Source organism: Perca fluviatilis, chromosome 21, assembly GCF_010015445.1.
Source record: "Perca fluviatilis chromosome 21, GENO_Pfluv_1.0, whole genome shotgun sequence".
Classification (NCBI taxonomy): domain Eukaryota; kingdom Metazoa; phylum Chordata; class Actinopteri; order Perciformes; family Percidae; genus Perca; species Perca fluviatilis.
Window position 1 is genome coordinate 18,916,738 of NC_053132.1, and position 25,782 is coordinate 18,942,519.

Genomic DNA, 25,782 nt, shown 5'->3' on the forward strand with positions numbered 1-25,782 from the left:
TCTTTCTCTGCTCTTAGGTGATTATAGTTTTGTCAGATAGCATTGAGCTGAATTGTGACTTCTCCACAGGGCTATAATGCCACGCACATGTTTCGTGTGGCCGAGGAGTTCTTCACGTCTCTGGGTTTAGAGGAGATGCCCGAGGAGTTCTGGGATGGATCCATGCTGGTGAAGCCTGATGGTCGAGAAGTGGTGTGCCATGCGTCTGCCTGGGACTTCTACAACCGCAAAGACTTCAGGTAAAATTGTGAGCCATTTAGTGAGATATAGTTACATTTAATTCATTGTCAACTTAACTGCTCATTTTGTTGATAAAAACATAATAAATCAAAGTAATTTCATCCTTTTTAGGATCAAGCAGTGCACCACAGTGACAATGGAGCAGCTCTTTACTGTGCACCATGAGATGGGGCACGTCCAGTATTACCTGCAGTACAAGGACCAGCCTGTGGGCTACCGTCGCGGAGCCAACCCCGGTTTTCACGAGGCTATTGGGGATGTTTTGTCTCTCTCTGTTTCCACACCCAAACATCTGAAAACCATTAATCTGCTGGAAACTGTGAACTCTGACCCTGGTAAAGAGACTAAGACAGAAATAAATCCAAGCCACTGAAATACCATTCCATAGCGTTCCATAAATTTGTGTTTCTGCATTGTGTTTCTCCAGAAACTGATACCAACTACCTGTTAAAGATGGCTCTGGAGAAGATAGCCTTCCTTCCCTTTGGCTACCTCATTGACCAGTGGAGATGGGGTGTGTTCAATGGAGACACACCTCCAGAGCGCTACAATGCTGACTGGTGGCACCTCCGGTAGGCTTTTATGCACAGGCTATACTTACAAGATATTTCACATTGAAGGAAAGTTAACATTTTTGGGAAGCGTAATTATTATTTACTTTCTTGCTGTGATTAAGACTGAGAGTGGTATCAATCTTCCCATCTGTTAGCATAATATGAAGCTACTGCTAGCTGTTGCCCACCGTTTCAGTCTTCATGCTAAGCTAAGCTATCCGGCTAGCAATTGTCTGTTGTTTAACTCTTTAGACATGTGTTGAGAAAATTACTTAAACCTAAACATGCTGATTATTAGCATTCTCGTTTATTTGATGTCATGTTTGTGTCTACCTGATGAATGAAAGTCCAATATTCACTGTCTTTTAGCTCTGTTTTTGGTCTCTACCTTTTCCTGATATCTGTCTCTGTAGCTGCTAAATGCTCCACTATATTCACCACCTAAATTTGAATGTCAGATTATCATTCTCTGTAGGTTCACCAGCGGCCTCTTTCACATTGTCACATAGACAGAGGTGGAAAAAAATATTGTACTCAAGTAAAAGTACCAATACTTTGATGAAATATTACTCAAGTACAAGTAAAAATACCTATCTGAAAAATTACTCAAGTAAAGTTCATTTAAAATGTACTTTAAGTAAAAGTTACTTAGTTACATAAAAAAAATGTAAAAAGGGGCGGGGGGATCTCTCCCATTTAGTGAAAATAGGACAAGGGGTCATAAAGCCAAAACTATTTTGTTTTTAATTAAAGAAAAATCTATACAGATGTATAAACATCTATACAAATGTATACATATGTAAAAACAACATAACACATGTCACACATGACATTTAAGACTCTTAGAAAGGTATAACATGCAATTTTAGTTCAGACCATCCCATAAAACGTTTTTAAACAATCAACTGAAAGTGAAAGTACCATACATTGTGAGTTCTGAGGGCCATCCCTTTCTTCACAAACATAAACAACAGTTATAATGCAAATCAAGGCCAAATCACATGTTTTGACTCCATAATTTGGTTAGACCCTAATGTTCACAGCCCAGTCTAGCAGCTAGCTTCTACACACCTAAGTAGCCCGTATGAGCTAATTAGATGTAGTATGTGAATTAATTTAGCTAGTCTCCAACATAGGCTATGTTGTCCTATAGAAGGGGTGGGCAATTCATTTTCCCAAGTGGCCACATGAGAATCAGGGACTGTTGTGGAGGGCCGAACCAATAGCTTTACATTGACCTTGTCAGTTAATGACTGATATTCTATAACCACTTTACAGCTAGTGAGACTGAACAAATCCCAGCTGCAACAGATTAAGTCAAGCTGCTCCGTGGTAAGCGTAGAAGACTGTGTGTGTGTGTGTGTGTGTGTGTGTGTGTGTGTGTGTGTGTGTGTGTGTGTAAAAAGGGCATACATTAACAGCTGACATTTAAATAAGGGAAAAAAACAACAATCATTAATAGGCTGAATAACTTTCCAACTAACGTCTTGGTTATGTATCCAGCGCATGTCAGTGTTTTCTAAATCTAATTGTCTTATTTTATTTTAAAGGACAAAATATCAAGGCATCTGTCCACCCACCAGGCGTACAGAGGATCACTTTGATCCTGGTGCAAAATACCACATCCCTGGAAACACGCCATACATCAGGTAGCATTCCGTTCCAGCCACGCTACTACGTAATGGTTGACACACCAAGGCATGATATTTTCACGACATGTAGTTAGTATTTTCCTAGCTGTCTGATTAGCTTCACTCCTACAGACTTAAAGATTTCAATTCTAGAATATGCTTAAAAGGGCCTGTGTTTGTGTATGTGCCTGCACATACATCTATGGGCACCAGGGAAATACAGTATGTGAATAAGGTCAATTTAATGAACATGCAAGAATGGCTGGTGATCTGGGAATTAAAGTATTTTGTGTTGTAGTCTGGACTCAATTACTAGCCCTTGAGTGTGGATTTACACAATACAACAATCCTACAATAGCAGGAAGCTTCTAAAAGAAAAGCCTCTGACCCCAGCTGGTTTCTTTAACAATGTGGGGACTGACAGATAGTCAAACACACACGTACTTAAACAAGCAAACACATTTTGTTTTAGTGGTTGCTGAAACACACACTCACAACATTGTTATCATCTAAGCTTAGGGGTAATTTTTTGTTTTGTACTATTCTAGTCAGTGTATTGAAGTATAAAAGATTTTTGATGGTCTTTACCAAATAGTAGTCCTTTTTGACTTTTAATTAAATATTGTTGAACATTATGAAAGGTAGTAAGATGCAATTCTTTCCCTGCAGGTATTTTGTTAGCTTCATCCTGCAGTTCCAGCTTCACGAAAAACTGTGCGCGGCAGCCAATCACACGGGTCCCTTGCACACATGTGACATCTACCGCTCCAAAGAAGCAGGGGCCATTTTAAAGTATGTGATGTGATTGGGTCTCTATTGTTTATTACACAGAGCATGAATAATGGGTTTAGGGAAGCAGTGAAGGTATAATACAATTTCATTCTACGCTCTCCAGGAAAATTCTCCAGGCTGGCTCTTCCCAACCTTGGCCTAATGTGCTCCAGGAGGCTATAGGGACCAACAAGTTGGATGCCAGCTCACTGATGAAATATTTTGACCCCATTATTAAGTGGCTGGAAAAGCAAAATGTGAATGAGACATTGGGATGGCCTGACTTTAACTGGGTTCCACCAATCCCTGAGGGCTACCCTGAGGATATTGGTAAGAGTTCTGTTCAAAATGAATAGTAAACAAATAGCACAAAAACAGAAGATGAAATACATTAACATTACCTGGGAGGAAAGAATCCAATAGAAGAACTATTCTAAATAAATCATGTAAGAAAGTAAAACAATCATATTTATTACTCTAAAATGTGACAAAGACGTGGTGGCTGTGCAGGATGGATTCCATGCGGTGCAGGGGTGTAAACTATTTCTTTAGCCTTGGTAAAATGTTTAGCAGTCTGTTCCAAGATCTTCTCTGCATGCATGCACACAAACAGAAAAGTACAGTTTTCTTATCCTTTGGAAGCAAACGCCTAAAAACATTATAATGCTAATAATGACATTGTAATTTAACTAAAATGTGACTGGATTAAGTGGATCTTTATGTACACTATTTCAGCTGACTTGTCCCTCTTCTTGTTTACTCAGACAAGAACACAGATGAGCTTGATGCAAAGACTTTTCTGGACGAGTACAACAGCACAGCTGAGGTGGTGTGGAACGCCTACACCGAGGCCTCCTGGAAGTACAACACCGAAATCAACGAAGCCAATAAGCAGGCGATGGTGAGACCCTCTTGACAGACCGACTCCACTGAGATCACCTTAACATTGTCCAAGCATCATCTATCATCAATCAAACTTGAAGGACTGTTGCATCTTATGTTGATTTTGTGCAAGTTGGGTAATCAATAAAATTATTGCTTAATAAAACATGTCAATTAATCAATAATTGATTGAGTCAGTGAGTCACTAATCAACCCATGTATGCATGTATCTCCCTAATTACCCATGTACCTTTCCATCCATCCAATCACCCTGCTTCCACTGATGCATAATATAAATAGATTATTCATGAGTATTCATTATTCCTCTCTAGCTTGAGAAGAACCTGGAGATGTCAGCCCACACCCTGAAGCATGGACAGAAGGCCCGTCAGTACGACACCACTGACTTCCAGGACGGCTCGGTCAAACGCATCATCAAAAAACTCAGCGACATTGAGAGGGCTGCACTGTCCACAGCAGAACTGGAAGAGGTGTGGAGGAAATGTCTTTCTCTACAATAATAGACAGAAAACCGAGATGTGTTTCTCATAAACAATCATCAATGCACATGCAATGGGGATGCAGAAAAACCAAAACCAAAATGATAGCTCATGCTTATTAAAGGCAAATAATGTAAGTTGCACTTGGTAATGCTGATAGGCATCCGTCGGCTCCAGCTAGCTAACATAATCTAGTAGCAGTAATGATGCTAAGCCATAATACATAAAGGTAGATTTTAAAGGTGGTGTGTGTCCCAGACCATTAGCAGGCAGGACCAGTTAAAAGCACTAAGCTTCCCTCATACGAGTAACCTTAGCATGCATGAAAATCCTGCTGTTTGCACCAAAATATATCAGACATTGGACATATACAGTGGCCCTCAGAGCTCAACACAGAAACACTACTTATCTATTTATCTCGTATCTACTTGGGTGAAATTTAGCAAGAGCCAGCCACCATGAACTTGTATGTGACGCCTTCTGCAAACTGGCGTTTTAGTGAAGGGGAAAGCTCTTTTTGGACCAGACACAGAGCTCTAGGAGCTGTGCACAAATGAATACATACTGTATGCCAAACAAGTACCAGCCAACTCAAGCACTCAAAAACAAGTAGTAACTGTAGCCATTGTTAAAATGTAAATTAGACATATTTTTCAGTGATTCTATAATTCATTTTCAGAGTAACTTTTTTCTCTTACATGCCCTTATCCTCTTTCCTCCACCTGAGCGCCATTTAGAAAGCTGGCACATGTATTTACCAAATGTACCAAATGTAATTGCAGATGTTTCAGTGGGATCTAATGTTTGGTGGATGCCTTTACCTTTTCAGTACAACACTCTCCTATCCAACATGGAGACCAAGTACAGTGTGGCTCAGGTGTGCAGAGATAAAGGGACCTGCCATCCACTAGATCCAGGTAAGACTATGAAATACTATATGTGCCAATCCTCATATAAAGACTCCAAAAAATATGAATAATAAAATATACAATATGTAATTATTAATGAAGCAAATGTATCATATGTGCAAACAGCAATTTAATAACACTTACCAGATAGTTAATGTCAAATTAAGTATTGATAATTGAAACATGTAATTATTAGCTACTATGAAATCATGTAATAACTGTTATAGGTGCAATAATTATCACCTTAAGTATTATACAAGAAAAATTGAAACCTCTGAAAATACATGAATGCTCTGCTGCATATTGCAGTATGCAGTAGGTAAAGCTAGTGTAATAAAGACTAGTGTTAGTGTTTAAAGAATGCGCTGTGTTTCAGATCTCCAGAAGATCATGGCAGAGTCCAGGGACTATGAAGAACTGTTGTTTGCTTGGAAAGGATGGAGAGATGCTGCTGGCAAAGTGCTTCGCCAGGATTACAAGAGATATGTTGAACTGGCCAACACAGCTGCCAAACTCAATGGTATGAATTTAACGAGTAGTTTTACATCTACTGTACCTTGAAATTCTCTCTTTGATCTCTTTTGCTTGAAAAATACAAGAATGTGAACCCCTGAGAACAGGGGAGAGCAGTTTAAGAATTTCTTTTTTTTTTACAGTGAGGGCTGTCCACCGCCGGCTACCAGCACCTCTATAGCAAGTTATATCTTGTTTGTTTAATCAGTATAAAAACTGAAGCCTAAAAACATTATTTTTAATCAATTTAATTTGGTCGGGACCAGTACCTTCTTGGAGTCTCTGCTGTTTGCTTCGACATGGTCCCATCCAAGATATAGTCTGGCACATAACACCTAACACATAATTACCTGTGGTAAAAAAAAATGCTAGCTGTTTTCCCCTGTTCCCAGTCTTTGTGCTGAGATCAGCTAACTGGCTGATCACGGTGACTTCATATTGACCCTACAGATATGAAAGTAGCTTGCTGGCTTCACGTAAACTCACCATTTAGGATATTTTTTGCTTCAGAAGCAGCTTCAAATGTGTGCATTGCCTACATTACAGAGTTAGAAAATACACCTTACTGATTAATATTTGTATCCCCGGTACTGTCTATAGGACACTCTGACAATGGGGCTTTCTGGCGTTCCCTGTATGAAACCCCTACCTTTGAGGAAGACCTGGAGGCTCTGTGGAAGGAGCTGGAGCCGCTCTATCAGAATGTGCATGCCTATGTCCGCAGGGCTCTGTACAAAAAGTATGGTTCAAAGCACATCAACCTGAAGGGACCCATTCCTGCTCATTTGCTGGGTAAGTAACAGGAAGGAAGTTTTGGAACTGGTTTTCATAATACAATATTCGGGGCTACGTTACCTTTAGACATTTTATTTTGAATATACCAGGCTTTCAGGAGTTGAGGTCACAGCAAGCCAAAAGCACACTTCAGTCAGTAGTTCAGTTTGGAATTTAAAGGATTCTAACACTCTAGCCCAAACTCTTCTTTTGTGTGGAAGCATACCCCATTCATATTCTGTCATTGGCTGGTAGATGAATTTGGATTAACTCAGGATTTAATTTGCTTTCAGAGGCATAAAGCGTGAGATTGTGTATGACAGGTCCACATGGTTCGGGATTGGACTGACTCACAGCCACAAATCCCACTTGGTTTAACACCTGCAGAGCAGAGGATGACTTGCCACATAACTTAGGAAAAAGAATATATGAATGTCTTCTGTCCTTTCAGGCAACATGTGGGCACAGACGTGGTCTGGCATAATGGATTTGGCCATGCCCTACCCGGATGCCACGCAGGTTGATGCCACTCCTGCTATGGTGTCACAGGTGAATGAACACATGAGCAAGTTGCACAATGATCACCACTGCACACGTCCTTGTATACACAAGGACACACGCTCACATACACGCTCACACACACACACACACACACACACACACACACACACACACACACACACACACACACACACACACACACACACACACACACACACACACACACACACACACACACACACTTGTGCACTCTTCCACCACTTTAGAGGTCAAGGATCATTGTTTCAGTGATGATGAGACTTGGATACAGTCCAGATTGGAGGCTCTAGCAGAATGAGGATACATACAGAGCATTTTACTGCACTGAATAACAACAGCAAAAAGCAGCAGACATCAATAACTGACATGAAGTGTACATAATACATGACTATACTGTAGTGTATACATATTTTGTGTATGTTACCGCCTTTCCTTTTAGAACCATAATTAGTTTACACTTTGTGCAGTCATCCCTTTTCTAAACATAGCTGTTGCTTTATTCCAAATGTTGAATTTCTCATTGCCTGCAAAACTGTTTACAGTATATATACGCACAATTACATCCACATCTTCACTGGCACTCTTCTTTTTCCGTTCAGGGCTGGAACGCCAGCCGAATGTTCCAGGAATCAGACAAATTTTTCACCTCTCTGGGTCTGCTGCCAATGCCACAAGAGTTCTGGGAAAAATCCATGCTGGAGAAGCCGTCTGATGGACGCCAGGTGGTGTGCCATGCCTCTGCGTGGGACTTCTATAACCGAAAAGACTTCAGGTTAATCATTTTATTGAATAGATGGAATAGATATATCTGAATAGATATATTATTGTCAACTAAATGGAAGCTGAAGGCATCTGAATTATACTTTTTTTTAATCTATGTTACAAAAGCCATTATTGAAAGAAGAATAACATCAATATACCGGGTGATTCCAAACTTTAAAACGGTGGTGTATAAGAAGTGCATGGAAGCCAAAAAGATGTAATACTTTTAGGTTCTGTGCTGTAATTATGGACTTGTTTGTGTCAACAGGATCAAACAGTGCACTGTTGTGACTATGGATGACCTGATCACGGCGCACCATGAGATGGGCCACGTCCAGTACTTCCTGCAGTACAAAGACCAGCCGGTGTCCTTCCGCGATGGAGCCAACCCCGGCTTCCATGAGGCCATCGGCGATGTGCTAGCCCTGTCTGTGTCCACGCCCAAACATCTGCAGAGCATCGGCCTCCTGGACAAAGTTGAAAACAACCATGGTGACCATGAGTACTGTATAGTTATGTAAAAGCATGTGATGTTAAAAACACAGCTCACGATGTGTTTCTGTCCCCTCCTCTAGAGAGCGATATCAACTTCCTGATGAGCATGGCGCTTGACAAAATCGCCTTCCTACCTTTTGGCTACCTGATGGATCAGTGGAGATGGAAGGTATTTGACGGGCGCATCCCATCGACCGAGTACAATAAAGAGTGGTGGAACCTCAGGTAAAGTTCAACAGTGTTTTTTACAATTACAAAGTGCAGGTGTTATCATGTAGAAAATGTTCATTTAATAATTAAATAAAGGAAAGTGTATCAGTAAGTGGTAGATTGATTGTGTAATAAAGTAATTAATTTGTAAATGATGTACAATTTTACATTTGCAGAATGAAGTACCAGGGACTGTGCCCACCTGTAACCCGTACTGAGGATGACTTCGACCCAGGTGCAAAGTTCCACATCCCTGCTAACGTGCCTTACGTGAGGTAAAGATTCATGATTCAAAACAACAAACAGGGCACCTGATAATTGAGCACAAATATATTGATAACAGCTTCAAAACACTCCAGTGAACTATGGAAAGATAAGATAAACACGGCTACTCACATGGCAAAAAATAAATAAAGCAATCATTATACAGACTTGACAGTTTTTCTGTTTCCTTCTTGCATTAAAGCAAAGTCATGACAGTACATATTTAATGGTCTTTATCCAGGTACTTCGTCAGCTTCATCATCCAGTTTCAGTTCCACAAGGCTCTGTGTGATGCTGCCAAGCATGTTGGGCCTTTACATACCTGTGATATCTACAAGTCTAAAGAAGCTGGGAAGCTGTTGGGGTTAGTACATGCATACACGCATGCACGCACGCACGCACACACGCACGCACTGCAGAACACACTCTTGAAACTGATCCTTGTTTGCTTCGACCTCCCCTCTGACCCTCTCTGTGTTGTTGTTTGCAGTGATGTGATGAAGCTGGGCTTCAGTAAGCCCTGGCCCGAAGCTATGGCCATGATCACCGGCCAGCCCAAAATGAGTGCCCAGCCTCTCATGGAGTATTTCCAACCTCTCATTGAATGGCTGGAGAAAGAGAACAACAAGAATAATGAAATTCGCGGGTGGCCCGAGTACGACTGGAAACCTAACGTCTTGGAAAGTACGTCCAACACACTCATGCATCCACGTACTTTGAAACTTCCATAGAAACATGGATAAATGTAGTAGGCATGTAGGCAAGCTTTGATTTTTGTATTTGTATATATGTATTTGATTTATGTAAAATAATAAATATTTAATTTATGTAAAATATTTTTCCAATCTCCAAGCCAATTTCGACATACTATACTATGGCTTTTGTATCACTGTTTTCGACATACTATACTATGACCTTTTGTCCCTTTCTTCGACATACTATACTATGGCTATTTTATCACCAATCCATGAAAAAAGTGATAAAAAAGCCATAATATAGAATGTCGGTCTTTTTTTGACATACAAAACTATAGCTTTTTTCGACATACTATACTATGGCTTTTTCATCACTTTTTTCGACATACAATACTATGACTTTTTTATCACTGTTTTCAACATGCTATATAAGGACTTTTTTCACTTTTTTTGACATACTATACTATGGCTATTTTATCACTGTTTTCAACATACTATACTATGACTTTTTTTTAGCATTTTTGGGACACAGAACGCTATGGCTTTTTCGACATACTATACCATGGCTTTTTTGACATACTATACTATGGCTTTTTCGACATACTATACTATGGCTATTTTTTCTTTGTTTTCGACATGCTATATTAGGACTTTTTTAACACTTTTTTCGACATACTACCATGGCTATTTTGTCACCAATCCATGAAAAAGTGATAAAAAAGCCACATTATAGTATAGAAAAAAGTGATAGTATGGTATTTTCAAAGAGGTGATGAATGAGCTACACTGTTGTGTGGAATTAGCTCAGTCTATAAGGAATTGGGTTGGGAAGGGAAGGGTTGATGGTTCAAGTCCTTCTATCTACTAAAGTGGGCCATGGCTTTTTTTTATCACTTATTTCAATATACTCTACAATGGCTTTTTTAACACTTTTTTCGGCATACAATTCTATGGCTTTTTTCGACATACTATACTATGGCTATTTTATCACTGTTTTCAACATACTATACAATGACTTTTTTTGTAGTTTTTTTGGACACAGAACACTATGGCTTTTTTCGACATACTATAATATGGCTTTTTTGACATACTACACTATGGCTTTTTTGACATACTATACTATGGCTTTTTTGACATACTATACTATGGCTATTTTATCACTGTTTTCAACATACTATACTATGACTTCTTTTTCACTTTTTTCAACATACTATACTATGGCTTTTTTGACATACTTTACTATGGCTGTTTTCGACATACAATACTATGACTTTTTATCACTGTTTTCGATATGCTATACGATGGCTTTTTATCACCTTTTCTTTGACATACTATACTATGGCTTTTTTTATCACTGTTTTCAACATACAATACTATGACTTATTTTTTGCACTTTTTTCGACATACTATAATATGGCTGTTTTACACAACAACTATGGCTTTTACCATTTTTTTCCAAACACAAAACTTCTTTCTTTTCATTTTTTTCGCATGCTACTATGGCTTTTTGACATACTAACTATGCTTTTTACCTTTCTACATACAAATAAACTATAAGTCTTTTGACACAGAACCTGATTTTTTCTTTTTGACACTCTATTATGACTTTTTTTAACTTTTTGACTACTACAAACATATCAATTTCTGCACCATACCTACTTGGCTATTTTACCAAACTTTTAACTTTCTAACATTACAATACCATCTCATGCCATGACTAGGACTTGAGCAGTTTGGCTCTAACACCATGGCTTTGTCACTACCATGTTTTTTTTCATCACTTTGACACTATATGACTCCTCACTTTTATCCTACACAATGCTATGGCTTGAGATATAAGCTTTTTAACACTTTTGCCCATGCCTTCATACCACCATGTAACCCTTTTCAACATACTGAACTGTGGTTGCCCCACCATGGCATCACTTTTTCCTACACTATACTATTATTATGGTTTTTTATCACTGTTTTCAACATACTACTATACTATGACGTTTTTAGCACTTTTTGGACATAGAACACTATGGTTTTTCGACATACCATAATTATGGCTTTTTGACATACTATACTATGGTTTTTATCACTGTTTTCAACATACCATACCTATGGCTTTTTTCATCACTTTTTGACATACTGTACTATGGCTATTTTATCACTGTTTTCAACATGCTATATTAGGATACTATGACTTATTTTTTGCACTTTTTTCGACATACTATGCTATGGCTTTTTTTTTTACTTTTTTCGACATACTATACTGTGGCTGTTTTCGACATACTATACTATGACTTTTTTATCACAGTTTTCAACAAACTATACTATGACGTTTTTTAGCACTTTTTTGGACACAGAACACTATGGCTTTTTTCGACATACTTTACTATGGCTTTTTTGACATACTATACTATGTTTTTTTAATCACTTTTTAAGACATACTATACTATGACTTATTTTTTGCACTTATTTTGACATACTATACTATGGCTATTTTATCACTGTTTTCAACATACTATACTATGAGTTTTTTTAGCACTTTTTTGGACACAGAACACTATGGCTTTTTTCGACGTACTATACAATGGCTTTTTTGACATACTATACTATGGTTTTTTGACATACTATACTATGGCTTTTTTACATCTTTTGACATGCTATATGCACTCTTTTTCGCTTTTTTGACATACCATACCTGGACTTTTTATTTTTGACATTACTATACTCATGGCTATTCTTATCACTTTTGTGACATGCTATATTAATACACCTATTTTACCTTTTTCCGACATAATTGTACTGTGGTTGTTTTCACATACCATACTCATGGTTTTTTATCACTTTTTTGACAATTATACTCATTATGACTTTTTATCACAGTTTTCAACATACTCATACTCATGACGCTTTTTAGCACCTTTTTGGACATAAACACATGCTTTTTCGATATATTATACTATGGCTTTTTTATCACTGTTTTCAACATTACTTTATCTTGGCTTTTTTCACTCACTTTTGACATACTGTACTATGGCTATTTTATCAATTTGTTTCCTTTCTAAATTACGCTATATTAGGATACTATGACTTTATTTTTGCACTTTTTCGACATACTTATGCTATGGTTTTTTTAACCTTTTTACATACTATAATGTGTGCTGTTTTCGTCGACAACTATACTATGGCTTTTATCACCTTTCGACATAGAATACTATGACTTTTTTATCACAGTTTTCAACATACTATACTATGATGTTTTTTAGCACTTTTTTGGACACAGAACACTATGGCTGTTTTCGACATACTATACTATGGCTTTTTTGATGTACTATACTATGGCTTTTTTGACATACTATACTGTGGATTTTTTGTATCACTTTTTTTCGACATACTATACTATGGCTGTTTTCATCACTCTTTTCGACATACTATACTATGGCTTTTTTCATCACTTTTTTTGACATACTGTACTATGGCTATTTTATCACTGTTTTCAACATGCTATATTAGGATACTAGACTTATTTTTAACTTTTTCGACATACTATGCTATGTTTGTTTTGACTTTTCACACATCATACTGTGGCTGTTTTCGACATAACTATACTATGGCTCTTCATCACTCTTTTCGATACAATACTATGACTTTTTATCACTGTTTTCAACATACTATACTATGACGTTTTTTAGCACTTTTTTGAACACAAACTATGGCTGTTTTCGACATACTATACTATGGCTTTTTTGTGATACTATACTATGGCTTTTTTATCACTTTTTTTTGACATACTATACTATGGCTATTTCATCACTGTTTTTGACATGCTATATTAGGATACTATGACTTGTTTTTTGCACTTTTTGACATACTATGCTATGGCTTTTTTATGACTTTTTTCGACATACTGTACTGTGGCTGTTTTCGACATACTATACTATGGCTTTTTCATCACTTTTTTCGACATACTATACTATGACTTTTTTATCACTGTTTTCAACATACTATACTATGACGTTTTTTAGCACTTTTTTGGACATAGAACACTATGGTTGTTTCGACATACCATACCTGCGCTTTTTGATGTACTATACTATGGTTTTTTGACATACTCATACCATGGGCTGTTTTCATCACTCTTTTTCGACATACCATAATTATGGTTTTTTCATCACTTTTTTGACATAATTGTACTATGGCTATTTTACCACTGTTTTCAACATGCTATATTAGGATACTATGACTTATTTTTATCACTGTTTTCAACATACATAATATTATGACGTTTTTAGCACCTCTTTTGGACATAGAACACTATGGTTTTTCGACATACTTATACTATGGCTTTTTGACATACTATACTATGTTTTTTATCACTTTTTCAACATACTATACTATGTTTTTTCATCCTTTTTTGAAACTATTAAAATAATTTTTGACTCTTTCTCATACCATAATACTGTGGCTGTTTCACATTTAAAATTTTTAAATTACCATCATACCATTGCTGTTTTCATCACCTTTTCACATACCATACTATGGCTTTTTTCATCACTTTTTGACATACTGTACTATGGCTATTTTATCACTGTTTTCAACATGCTATATTAGGATACTATGACTTATTTTTTGCACTTTTTTCGACATACTATGCTATGGCTTTTTTGACTTTTTCGACATACAATACTATGACTTTTTATCACTGTTTTCAACATACTATACTATGGCTTTTTATCATTTTTTTCAACATTCTATACTATGGCTTTTTTCATCACTCTTTTCAACATGCTATACTATGACTTTTTAACACTTTTTTGACATACATCTAAGGCTTTTTTTTCAACACAATACTATGGCTATTTTATCACTTTTTTCGACATACAATACTATGACTTTTTATCACTGTTTTCAACATACAATACTATGACGTTTTTAGCACTTTTTGAACACAGAACACTATGGCTGTTTTCGACATACCATAATTATGGCTTTTTGTGATACTATACTATGGATTTTTTATCACTTTTTTTCCACATACCATACTATGGCTGTTTTCATCACTCTTTTCGACATACCATACTATGACGTTTTTAGCACTTTTGGACACAGAACACTATGGCTGTTTTCGACATACTATACTATGGTTTTTGACATAATCTATACCATGGTTTTTTCATCACTTTTTGATGCTATGCTATGACCCTTTTCGCTTTTTCGACATACTATACTATGGCTTTTTTATCACTTTTTTTCGACATACTATACTATGACGCTTTTTAGCACTTTTTGGAACCAGAACACTATGGTTTTTTCAACATACTATACTATGGTTTTTTATCATTTTTTTCAACATTCTATACTATGGCTTTTTATCACTCTTTTCAACATGCTATACCATGACTTTTAACACTTTTTTGACATACAATCCTAAGGCTTTTTTCACATACAATACTATGGCTATTTTATCACTGTTTTCAACATACTCATACTATGACTTTTTTAGCATTTTTTGGACACAGAACACTATGGCTGTTTTCGACATACCATACTATGGTTTTTTGATGTACTTATACTATGGCTTTTTGACATACTATACTCATGGATTTTTTTATCACTTTTTTTCCACATACCATACTATGGCTGTTTTCATCACTCTTTCGACATACTATACTATGACGTTTTTAGCAGTTTTGGACACAGAACACTATGGCTTTTTATCGACATACTATACTGTGGATGTTTTCGACATACTATACTCATGGCTTTTTCATCACCTTTTTTCCGGACATACAATACTATGCCGTTTTTTAGCACCTTTTTGATCGAGAACACTATGGCTGTTTTCGACATACTATACTATGGCTTTTTGACATACTATAACTATGACTTTTTAGCATTTTTGGACACACAGAACACTATGGCTGTTTTTCGAGATACTATACATATGGTTTTTGATGTACTATACTATGGCTTTTTTGACATACTATACTATGGCTTTTTTTTTAAACAAGGTTTTTTTTATTCATTTTTCAGTTACAAACTATACTATGGCTTTTTATCATTTTTTTTCAACATTCTATGCTATGGCTTTTTTCATCACTCTTTTCAACATGCTATACTAATGACGTTTTTTAGCACTTTTTTGACATACAATTCTATGGCTTTTTTAGAACTTTTTTTCGACATACTATACTATGGGTTTTTGTCACCAATCCATGAAAACTGATAAAAAAGCCACATTATAGTATGTCAAAAAAGTGATAGTATGGTATTTTCAAAGAGGTGATAAATGAGGTAATAACCATCGTTTGGAATTAGCTCAGTCTATAAGGAGTTGTGTTGGGAAAAGGAGGATTGATGGTTCAGGTCCTTCTATCTACTAAAGAATGAAAGTGGGCTATGGCTTTTTTATCACTTATTTCGACATACTATACTATGACTTTTTCAATCACTGTTTTCGATATACTATAACGATGGCTTTTTATAATTATTTTTCGACATACTATATTATGACTTTTTAACACTTTTTGTTCACAATTTTAAGGCTTTTTTTCGACATACTATACTATGGCTGTTTTATCACTGTTTTCAACATACTATACTATGGCTTTTTTCTTCATCACTTTTTCGACATGCTATACTATGACTTTTTCAATCACTGTTTCTCGATATACCATGATGGCTTTTTTTATAATTTTTTTCGACAAACTATATTATGACTTTTTTAACACTTTTTTCGATACACAATTTTAAGGCTTTTTTCACTATACTATGGCTGTTTTATCACTGTTTTCAACATACTATACTATGGCTTTTTCATCACTCTTTTTCGACATGCTATAACTATGGCTTTTTGATAACTATACTATGGCTATTTTATCACTGTTTTCAACATACTATACTATGAGTTTTTTATCACTTTTTTCGACATACTATACCTTATGGCTTTTTTGACATACTATACTATAGCTTTTTTGACATACTATACTATGTTTTTTATCACTTTTTTGACATACTATACTATGGTTTTTTATCACTTTTTTCGACATACTATACTATGGCTTTTTTGACATACTAGTACTCGGCCTTTTTCTTCACTTGATGAATCACTTGACATGCTATACTATGACCTTTTTTCACTTTTTTCAACATACTATACTATGGCTTTTTATCACTTTTCTCGACATACAACACTATTGCTTTTTCGACATACTATACTATGGCTTTTCTATCACTGTTTTAAACATACAATACCGCGCCTCCATTAAAAGGAACAAATAGGCTCGAAGGGAATGGAGGATGCAACATATATAAAAGAAGGATGCCAAATACCATGTAACAATAATCCAACAAGCTTTATTAAATCATAAATACCCCAAACTAACAAACAAAAAGAAACAAAAAGGGACTGGAGACCCCGGCCAAAAGAACAAAAGATGGGAAGACGCTGGACCAACGCCGCGGTGGTCCCCCCGCTTCCCCCGTCTAAACTAACTAAAAAGGGTAAACTAATCCTAGAACAAACAAAAGAACGAATAATTGAACTACTGGTAATCTCCAGCCCAAACAACAAGCTAAACGAGAATATCCCATCTCCATGGTCAAACCAGCTCACTTCATCTAAATACTTTGTCTGTGCTCCCTGACACTTCCCTCTACCCTGCCGGTTCTGGATTCTACACAAGATATATTGCTAACGTTATGTAGCCAACGTTAACACATTGCTAAAGTAGCTGACCGCTACAGCTGCGACGTAGCTAACGTTAGCTGCTAGTGGTTGTTTATAAAGTGGAAGTAGACAATTTAGCAACTAGGTAGCTAATCTGTCTGCTTATCAACTCCTTGAACGGATTATAGTAACTTTCACCACGGCTTATTGTAGAAAGGCTACAGCCAGAAAACGAGATTATCAAAAGACATCATTCATGGATCATTGATGTTTTTGACTGCCGAGCGTTAGCAGAGCTAACGTAAGTTGCGTTATCTAGCGCGCTCGCAATCATGTCCGATGGCAGAGAATTGCAAAATAAAAAAGCAATCCAACAGCACATTATACAATGTAAACAAATACACGCGTTTTGCGGCGGCGCCTTTATAAAATGAGCAGTGGTGAAAGTTCTTATAGGCCATGGATATATTAAGAGAACGTTATAATCTGGTCATGTTATGATGGGAAGTGGAAGTGACTATGCTCTTCTTCTCCGTTTTTTGACACAGAACACTATGGCTGTTTTCTCGACATACTATACTATGGTTTTTTTGACATACAATACTATGGTTTTTTATCACTTTTTTGCCATACAATACTATGGCTTTTTTATCACTTTTTTCGACATACAATACTATGACTTTTTTTCATCACGTTTTTTGACATACAATTATGACTTTTTTTCATCACTTTTTTCGACATACAATACTATGACTTTTTTCATTTTTTTTCAACATACTATATACTGCTTTTTTATCACTTTTTTTCGAAATACTATACTGTAGCCTTTTTTTCACATACTATATATGACATTGTTATCACTTTTTTCGACATACTATACTATGACTGTTTTATCACTGTTTTCAACATGCTATATTAGGATACTATGACTTATTTTTTGCACTTTTTTCGACATACTATGCTATGGCTTGTTTTTGGACTTTTTTCGACACACTATACTGTGGCTGTTTTCGACATACTATACTATGGCTTTTTCATCACTTTTTTCGACATACAATACTATGACTTTTTTATCACTGTTTTCAACATACTATACTATGACGTTTTTTAGCACTTTTTTGAACACAGAACACTATGGCTGTTTTCGACATACTATACTATGGCTTTTTTGTGATACTATACTATGGCTTTTTTATCACTTTTTTTGACATACTATACTATGGCTATTTCATCACTGTTTTTGACATGCTATATTAGGATACTATGACTTATTTTTTGCACTTTTTTCGACATACTGTACTGTGGCTGTTTTCGACATACTATACTATGGCTTTTTCATCACTTTTTTCGACATACTATACTATGACTTTTTTATCACTGTTTTCAACATACTATACTATGACGTTTTTTAGCACTTTTTTGGACATAGAACACTATGGCTGTTTTCGACATACTATACTATGGCTTTTTTGATGTACTATACTATGGCTTTTTTGACATACTATACTATGGCTGTTTTCATCACTCTTTTCGACATACTATACTATGGCTTTTTTCATCACTTTTTTTGACATACTGTACTATGGCTATTTTATCACTGTTTTCAACATGCTATATTAGGATACTATGACTTATTTTTTATCACTGTTTTCAACATACTATACTATGACGTTTTTTAGCACTTTTTGGATACAGAACACTATGGCTTCACATACTATACTATGGTTTTTTACATACTTTATATAAATTATGGCTTTTTTATCACTTTTTCAACATAAACTGGCTTTTTTCATCACTTTTTTTTACATACAATACTATGACTTTTATCACTGTTTTCAACATACAATACTATGATTTTTACTTTTTAACACAGAAAATGTTTCACATATACTATCTTTTTGATACTATACTATGATTTTTATATTTTTTCACATACTATACTATGGTTTTATCACTCTTTTCGACATACCATACTATGACGTTTTAGCACTTTTTACACATAAAATTATGGTTGTTACTAACATAATTATACTATGGTTTTTTGACATACCTATACTATGGCTTTTTTCATCACTTTTTTGCACTGCTATACTATGACTCCTTTTCGCTTTTTCGACATAATTATACTATGGCTTTTTATCACTTTTTTCGACATACTATACATGATTGTTTTTTAGCACTTTTTTGACACAAACACTATGCTTTTTTTCAACATAATTATACCTATGGTTTTTTTAACATTTTTTTTCAACATTCTATACTATGGCTTTTTTCATCACTCTTTTCAACATGTATACTATGACTTTTAACACTTTTTTGACATACAATTCTAAGTCTTTCACCATACAACACTATGGCTATTTTATCACTGTTTTCAACATACCATACTATGACTTTTTTAGCACTTTTTGGACACAGAACACTATGGCTGTTTTCGCACATACTATACTATGGTTTTTTGATTAATTATACCATGGCTTTTTGATATACTATACTATGGATTTTTTATCACTTTTTTCACATTATAATTATGGCTGTTTTCATCACTCTTTTCGACATACTATACTATGACGTTTTTAGCATTTTTGACACAGAACACTATGGCTTTTATCTAATACCATATACAATGTTTTCACATACTATACTATGGTTTTTCATCACTTTTCACATACAATACTATGGCTATTTCATCACTTTTTGACATGCTATATTAGATACTAGCTTTTTTTTACCTTTTTACAACTATGCTATGGTTTTTATGACTTTTTCTCATACTATAACTGTGGCTGTTTTCGAGATACTTATAACTATGGCTTTTTTGTGATAACTATACTATGGTTTTTATCACTTTTTTGACATACTATACTCATGTGCTATTTCATCACTGTTTTTGACATGCTATATTAGGATACTATGACTTGTTTTTTGCACTTTTTTGACATACTATGCTATGGCTTTTTTATGACTTTTTTCGACATACTGTAATTGTGCTGTTTTTCGACATACTATACTATGGCTTTTTCATCACTTTTTTCGACATACTATACTATGACTTTTTTATCACTGTTTTCAACATACTATACTCATGACGTTTTTTAGCACCTTTTGGACATAGAACACTATGGCTGTTTTCACATACCATAACTATGGTTTTGATGTAATTATAACTATAGGTTTTTGACATACTATACTATGGCTGTTTTCATCACTCTTTTCGACATACTATACTATGGCTTTTTTCATCACTTTTTTTGACATACTGTACTATGGCTATTTTATCACTGTTTTCAACATGCTATATTAGGATACTATGACTTATTTTTTATCACTGTTTTCAACATACTATACTATGACGTTTTTTAGCACTTTTTTGGACATAGAACACTATGGCTTTTTTCGACATACTATACTATGGCTTTTTTGACATACTATACTATGGCTTTTTTATCACTGTTTTCAACATACTATACTATGGCTTTTTTCATCACTTTTTTTGACATACTGTACTATGGCTATTTTATCACTGTTTTCAACATGCTATATTAGGATACTATGACTTATTTTTTGCACTTTTTTCGACATACTATACTGTGGCTGTTTTCGACATACTATACTATGGCTTTTTCATCACTTTTTTCGACATACTATACTATGACGTTTTTTAGCACTTTTTTGGACACAGAACACTATGGCTGTTTTCGACATACTATACTATGGCTTTTTTGATGTACTATACTATGGCTTTTTTGACATACTATACTATGGCTGTTTTCATCACTCTTTTCGACATACTATACTATGGCTTTTTTCATCACTTTTTTTGACATACTGTACTATGGCTATTTTATCACTGTTTTCAACATGCTATATTAGGATACTATGACTTATTTTTTGCACTTTTTTCGACATACTATGCTATGGCTTTTTTTTGGACTTTTTTCGACATACAATACTATGACTTTTTTATCACTGTTTTCAACATACTATACTATGGCTTTTTTATCATTTTTTTTCAACATTCTATACTATGGCTTTTTTCATCACTCTTTTCAACATGCTATACTATGACTTTTTAACACTTTTTTTGACATACAATTCTAAGGCTTTTTTCGACATACAATACTATGGCTATTTTATCACTTTTTTCGACATACAATACTATGACTTTTTTATCACTGTTTTCAACATACAATACTATGACGTTTTTTAGCACTTTTTTGAACACAGAACACTATGGCTGTTTTCGACATACTATACTATGGCTTTTTTGTGATACTATACTATGGATTTCTTTTATCACTTTTTTTCCACATACTATACTATGGCTGTTTTCATCACTCTTTTCGACATACTATACTATGACGTTTTTTAGCACTTTTTTGGACACAGAACACTATGGCTGTTTTCGACATACTATACTATGGCTTTTTTGACATACTATACTATGGCTTTTTTCATCACTTTTTTTGACATGCTATGCTATGACTTCCTTTTCGCTTTTTTCGACATACTATACTATGGCTTTTTTATCACTTTTTTTCGACATACTATACTATGACGTTTTTTAGCACTTTTTTGGACACAGAACACTATGGCTTTTTTCAACATACTATACTATGGCTTTTTTATCATTTTTTTTCAACATTCTATACTATGGCTTTTTTCATCACTCTTTTCAACATGCTATACTATGACTTTTTAACACTTTTTTTGACATACAATTCTAAGGCTTTTTTCGACATACAATACTATGGCTATTTTATCACTGTTTTCAACATACTATACTATGACTTTTTTTTAGCATTTTTTTGGACACAGAACACTATGGCTGTTTTCGACATACTATACTATGGCTTTTTTGATGTACTATACTATGGCTTTTTTGACATACTATACTATGGATTTTTTTATCACTTTTTTTCCACATACTATACTATGGCTGTTTTCATCACTCTTTTCGACATACTATACTATGACGTTTTTTAGCACTTTTTTGGACACAGAACACTATGGCTTTTATCGACATACTATACTGTGGATGTTTTCGACATACTATACTATGGCTTTTTCATCACTTTTTTCGACATACAATACTATGCCGTTTTTTAGCACTTTTTTGGACGTAGAACACTATGGCTGTTTTCGACATACTATACTATGGCTTTTTTGACATACTATACTATGACTTTTTTAGCATTTTTTTGGACACAGAACACTATGGCTGTTTTCGACATACTATACTATGGCTTTTTTGATGTACTATACTATGGCTTTTTTGACATACTATACTATGGCTTTTTTTTTTTAAACAAGGTTTATTTATTCATTTTTCAGTTACAAACTATACTATGGCTTTTTTATCATTTTTTTTCAACATTCTATGCTATGGCTTTTTTCATCACTCTTTTCAACATGCTATACTATGACGTTTTTTAGCACTTTTTTTGACATACAATTCTATGGCTTTTTTAGCACTTTTTTTCGACATACTATACTATGGGTTTTTTGTCACCAATCCATGAAAAACTGATAAAAAAAGCCACATTATAGTATGTCAAAAAAGTGATAGTATGGTATTTTCAAAGAGGTGATGAAGGAGGTACACCATCGTTTGGAATTAGCTCAGTCTATAAGGAGTTGTGTTGGGAAAGGGAGGATTGATGGTTCAGGTCCTTCTATCTACTAAAGAATGAAAGTGGGCTATGGCTTTTTTTATCACTTATTTCGACATACTATACTATGACTTTTTCAATCACTGTTTTCGATATACTATACGATGGCTTTTTTATAATTATTTTTCGACATACTATATTATGACTTTTTTAACACTTTTTTCGATACACAATTTTAAGGCTTTTTTCGACATACTATACTATGGCTGTTTTATCACTGTTTTCAACATACTATACTATGGCTTTTTTCATCACCTTTTTCGACATGCTATACTATGACTTTTTCAATCACTGTTTTCGATATACTATACGATGGCTTTTTTATAATTTTTTTTCGACATACTATATTATGACTTTTTTAACACTTTTTTCGATACACAATTTTAAGGCTTTTTTCGACATACTATACTATGGCTGTTTTATCACTGTTTTCAACATACTATACTATGGCTTTTTTCATCACTTTTTTCGACATGCTATACTATGGCTTTTTTGACATACTATACTATGGCTATTTTATCACTGTTTTCAACATACTATACTATGAGTTTTTTTATCACTTTTTTCGACATACTATACTATGGCTTTTTTGACATACTATACTATAGCTTTTTTGACATACTATACTATGTTTTTTTATCACTTTTTTTGACATACTATACTATGGCTTTTTTTATCACTTTTTTCGACATACTATACTATGGCTTTTTTGACATACAATACTATGACGCTTTTATCACTGTTTTCGATATACTATACAATGGCTTTTTATCACCTTTTTTTCGACATACTGTACAATGGCTTTTTAATCACTTTTTCGAAATACAATACTATGACTTATTTTTTGCCCTTTTTTCGACATACTATGCTATGGCTTTTTTTATCACTTTTTTCGACTATGGCTGTTTTTGACATACTATACTATGACTTTTTTATCACTGTTTTCGACATGCTATATTAGGACTTTTTTCGACATACTATACTATGGCTATTTTATCACTGTTTTCAACATACTATGATTTTTTTAGCACTTTTTTGGACACAGAATACTATGGCTTTTTTGACATACTATACTATGGCTTTTTTCTTCACTTGATGAATCACTTGACATGCTATACTATGACTTCTTTTTCACTTTTTTCAACATACTATACTATGGCTTTTTTATCACTTTTCTCGACATACAACACTATTGCTTTTTTCGACATACTATACTATGGCTTTTCTATCACTGTTTTAAACATACAATACTGTTACGGCCTCCATTAAAAGGAACAAATAAAGGCTCGAAAGGGAATGGAGGATGCAACATATATAAAAGAAGGATGCCAAATACCATGTTAACAATAATCCAACAAGCTTTATTAAATCATAAATACTCCCAAAACTAACAAACAAAAAGAAACAAAAAGGGACTGGAGACCCCGGCCAAAAAGAACAAAAGATGGGAAGACGCTGGACCAACTTCGCAGTGGTCCGTCGCTCCCCGCGTCTCCCCCTAAACTAACTAAAAAGGGTAAACTAATCCTAGAACAAACAAAAAGAACGAATAACTGAACTACTGGTAATCTCCAGCCCAAACTACAAAGCTAAACGAGAATATCCCATCTCCATGGTCAAACCAGCTCACTTCATCTAAATACTTTGTCTGTGCTCCCTGACACTTCCCTCTACCCTGCCGGTTCTGGATTCTACACAAGATATATTGCTAACGTTATGTAGCCAACGTTAAACATTGCTAAAGTAGCTGACCGCTACAGCTGCGACGTAGCTAACGTTAGCTGCTATGGTTGTTTATAAAGTGGAAGTAGACAATTTAGCAACTAGGTAGCTAATCTGTCTGCTTATCAACTCCTTGAACGGATTATAGTAACTTTCACCACGGCTTATTGTAGAAAGGCTACAGCCAGAAAACCGTAGATTATCAAAAAGACATCATTCATGGATCATTGATGTTTTTTTGACTGCCGATGTTAGCTAGCAGAGCTAACGTTAGCTAGCTGCTATCTAGCGCGCTGCAATCATGTCCGATGGCAGAGAATTGCAAAATAAAAAGCAATCCAACAGCACATTATACAATGTAAACAAATACACGTTTTCTTGCGGCGGCCTTTATAAAATGAGCAGTGGTGAAAGTTCTTATAGTCCATGGATATATTAAGAGAACGTTATAATCTGGTCATGTTATGATGGGAAGTGGAAGTGACTATGCTCTTCTTCTCCGTTTTTTTTGGACACAGAACACTATGGCTGTTTTCGACATACTATACTATGGCTTTTTTTGACATACAATACTATGGCTTTTTTTTATCACTTTTTTCGACATACAATACTATGACTTTTTTTCATCACGTTTTTTGACATACAATACTATGACTTTTTTTCATCACTTTTTCGACATACAATACTATGACTTTTTTCACTTTTTTCAACATACTATATACTGCTTTTTTATCACTTTTTTTCGAAATACTATACTGTAGCCTTTTTCGACATACTATATATGACATTGTTATCACTTTTTTCGACATACTATACTATGACTGTTTCATCACTTTTTTTCGATATACTATATATTACTTTTTTATCACTTTTTTTGACATACTATACTATGACTTTTGTATCACTTTTTTCAACATACTATATATGGCTTTTTTATCACTGCTTTCGACATATAATATAACTTTGGGATCCTTGCTTCCCTGGAACAG

General features: G+C 34.8%; 1 protein-coding gene across 1 annotated transcript in view; it reads left to right on the top strand.

The window, feature by feature from the left end:
* Positions 1-25,782, top strand: part of ace (angiotensin I converting enzyme (peptidyl-dipeptidase A) 1) — a 34,299-nt gene that overhangs the window by 7,875 nt on the left and 642 nt on the right. The window contains exons 7-24 of the mRNA XM_039787732.1: positions 70-239; positions 352-575; positions 668-812; positions 2,345-2,443; positions 3,095-3,217; positions 3,321-3,526; positions 3,961-4,097; positions 4,411-4,569; positions 5,408-5,495; positions 5,863-6,006; positions 6,600-6,791; positions 7,225-7,322; positions 7,913-8,085; positions 8,344-8,567; positions 8,651-8,795; positions 8,957-9,055; positions 9,286-9,408; positions 9,535-9,728. Coding sequence (XP_039643666.1) covers positions 70-239; positions 352-575; positions 668-812; positions 2,345-2,443; positions 3,095-3,217; positions 3,321-3,526; positions 3,961-4,097; positions 4,411-4,569; positions 5,408-5,495; positions 5,863-6,006; positions 6,600-6,791; positions 7,225-7,322; positions 7,913-8,085; positions 8,344-8,567; positions 8,651-8,795; positions 8,957-9,055; positions 9,286-9,408; positions 9,535-9,728 — 2,743 coding nt within the window. The remainder of the gene's footprint in view (positions 1-69; positions 240-351; positions 576-667; positions 813-2,344; positions 2,444-3,094; positions 3,218-3,320; positions 3,527-3,960; positions 4,098-4,410; positions 4,570-5,407; positions 5,496-5,862; positions 6,007-6,599; positions 6,792-7,224; positions 7,323-7,912; positions 8,086-8,343; positions 8,568-8,650; positions 8,796-8,956; positions 9,056-9,285; positions 9,409-9,534; positions 9,729-25,782) is intronic.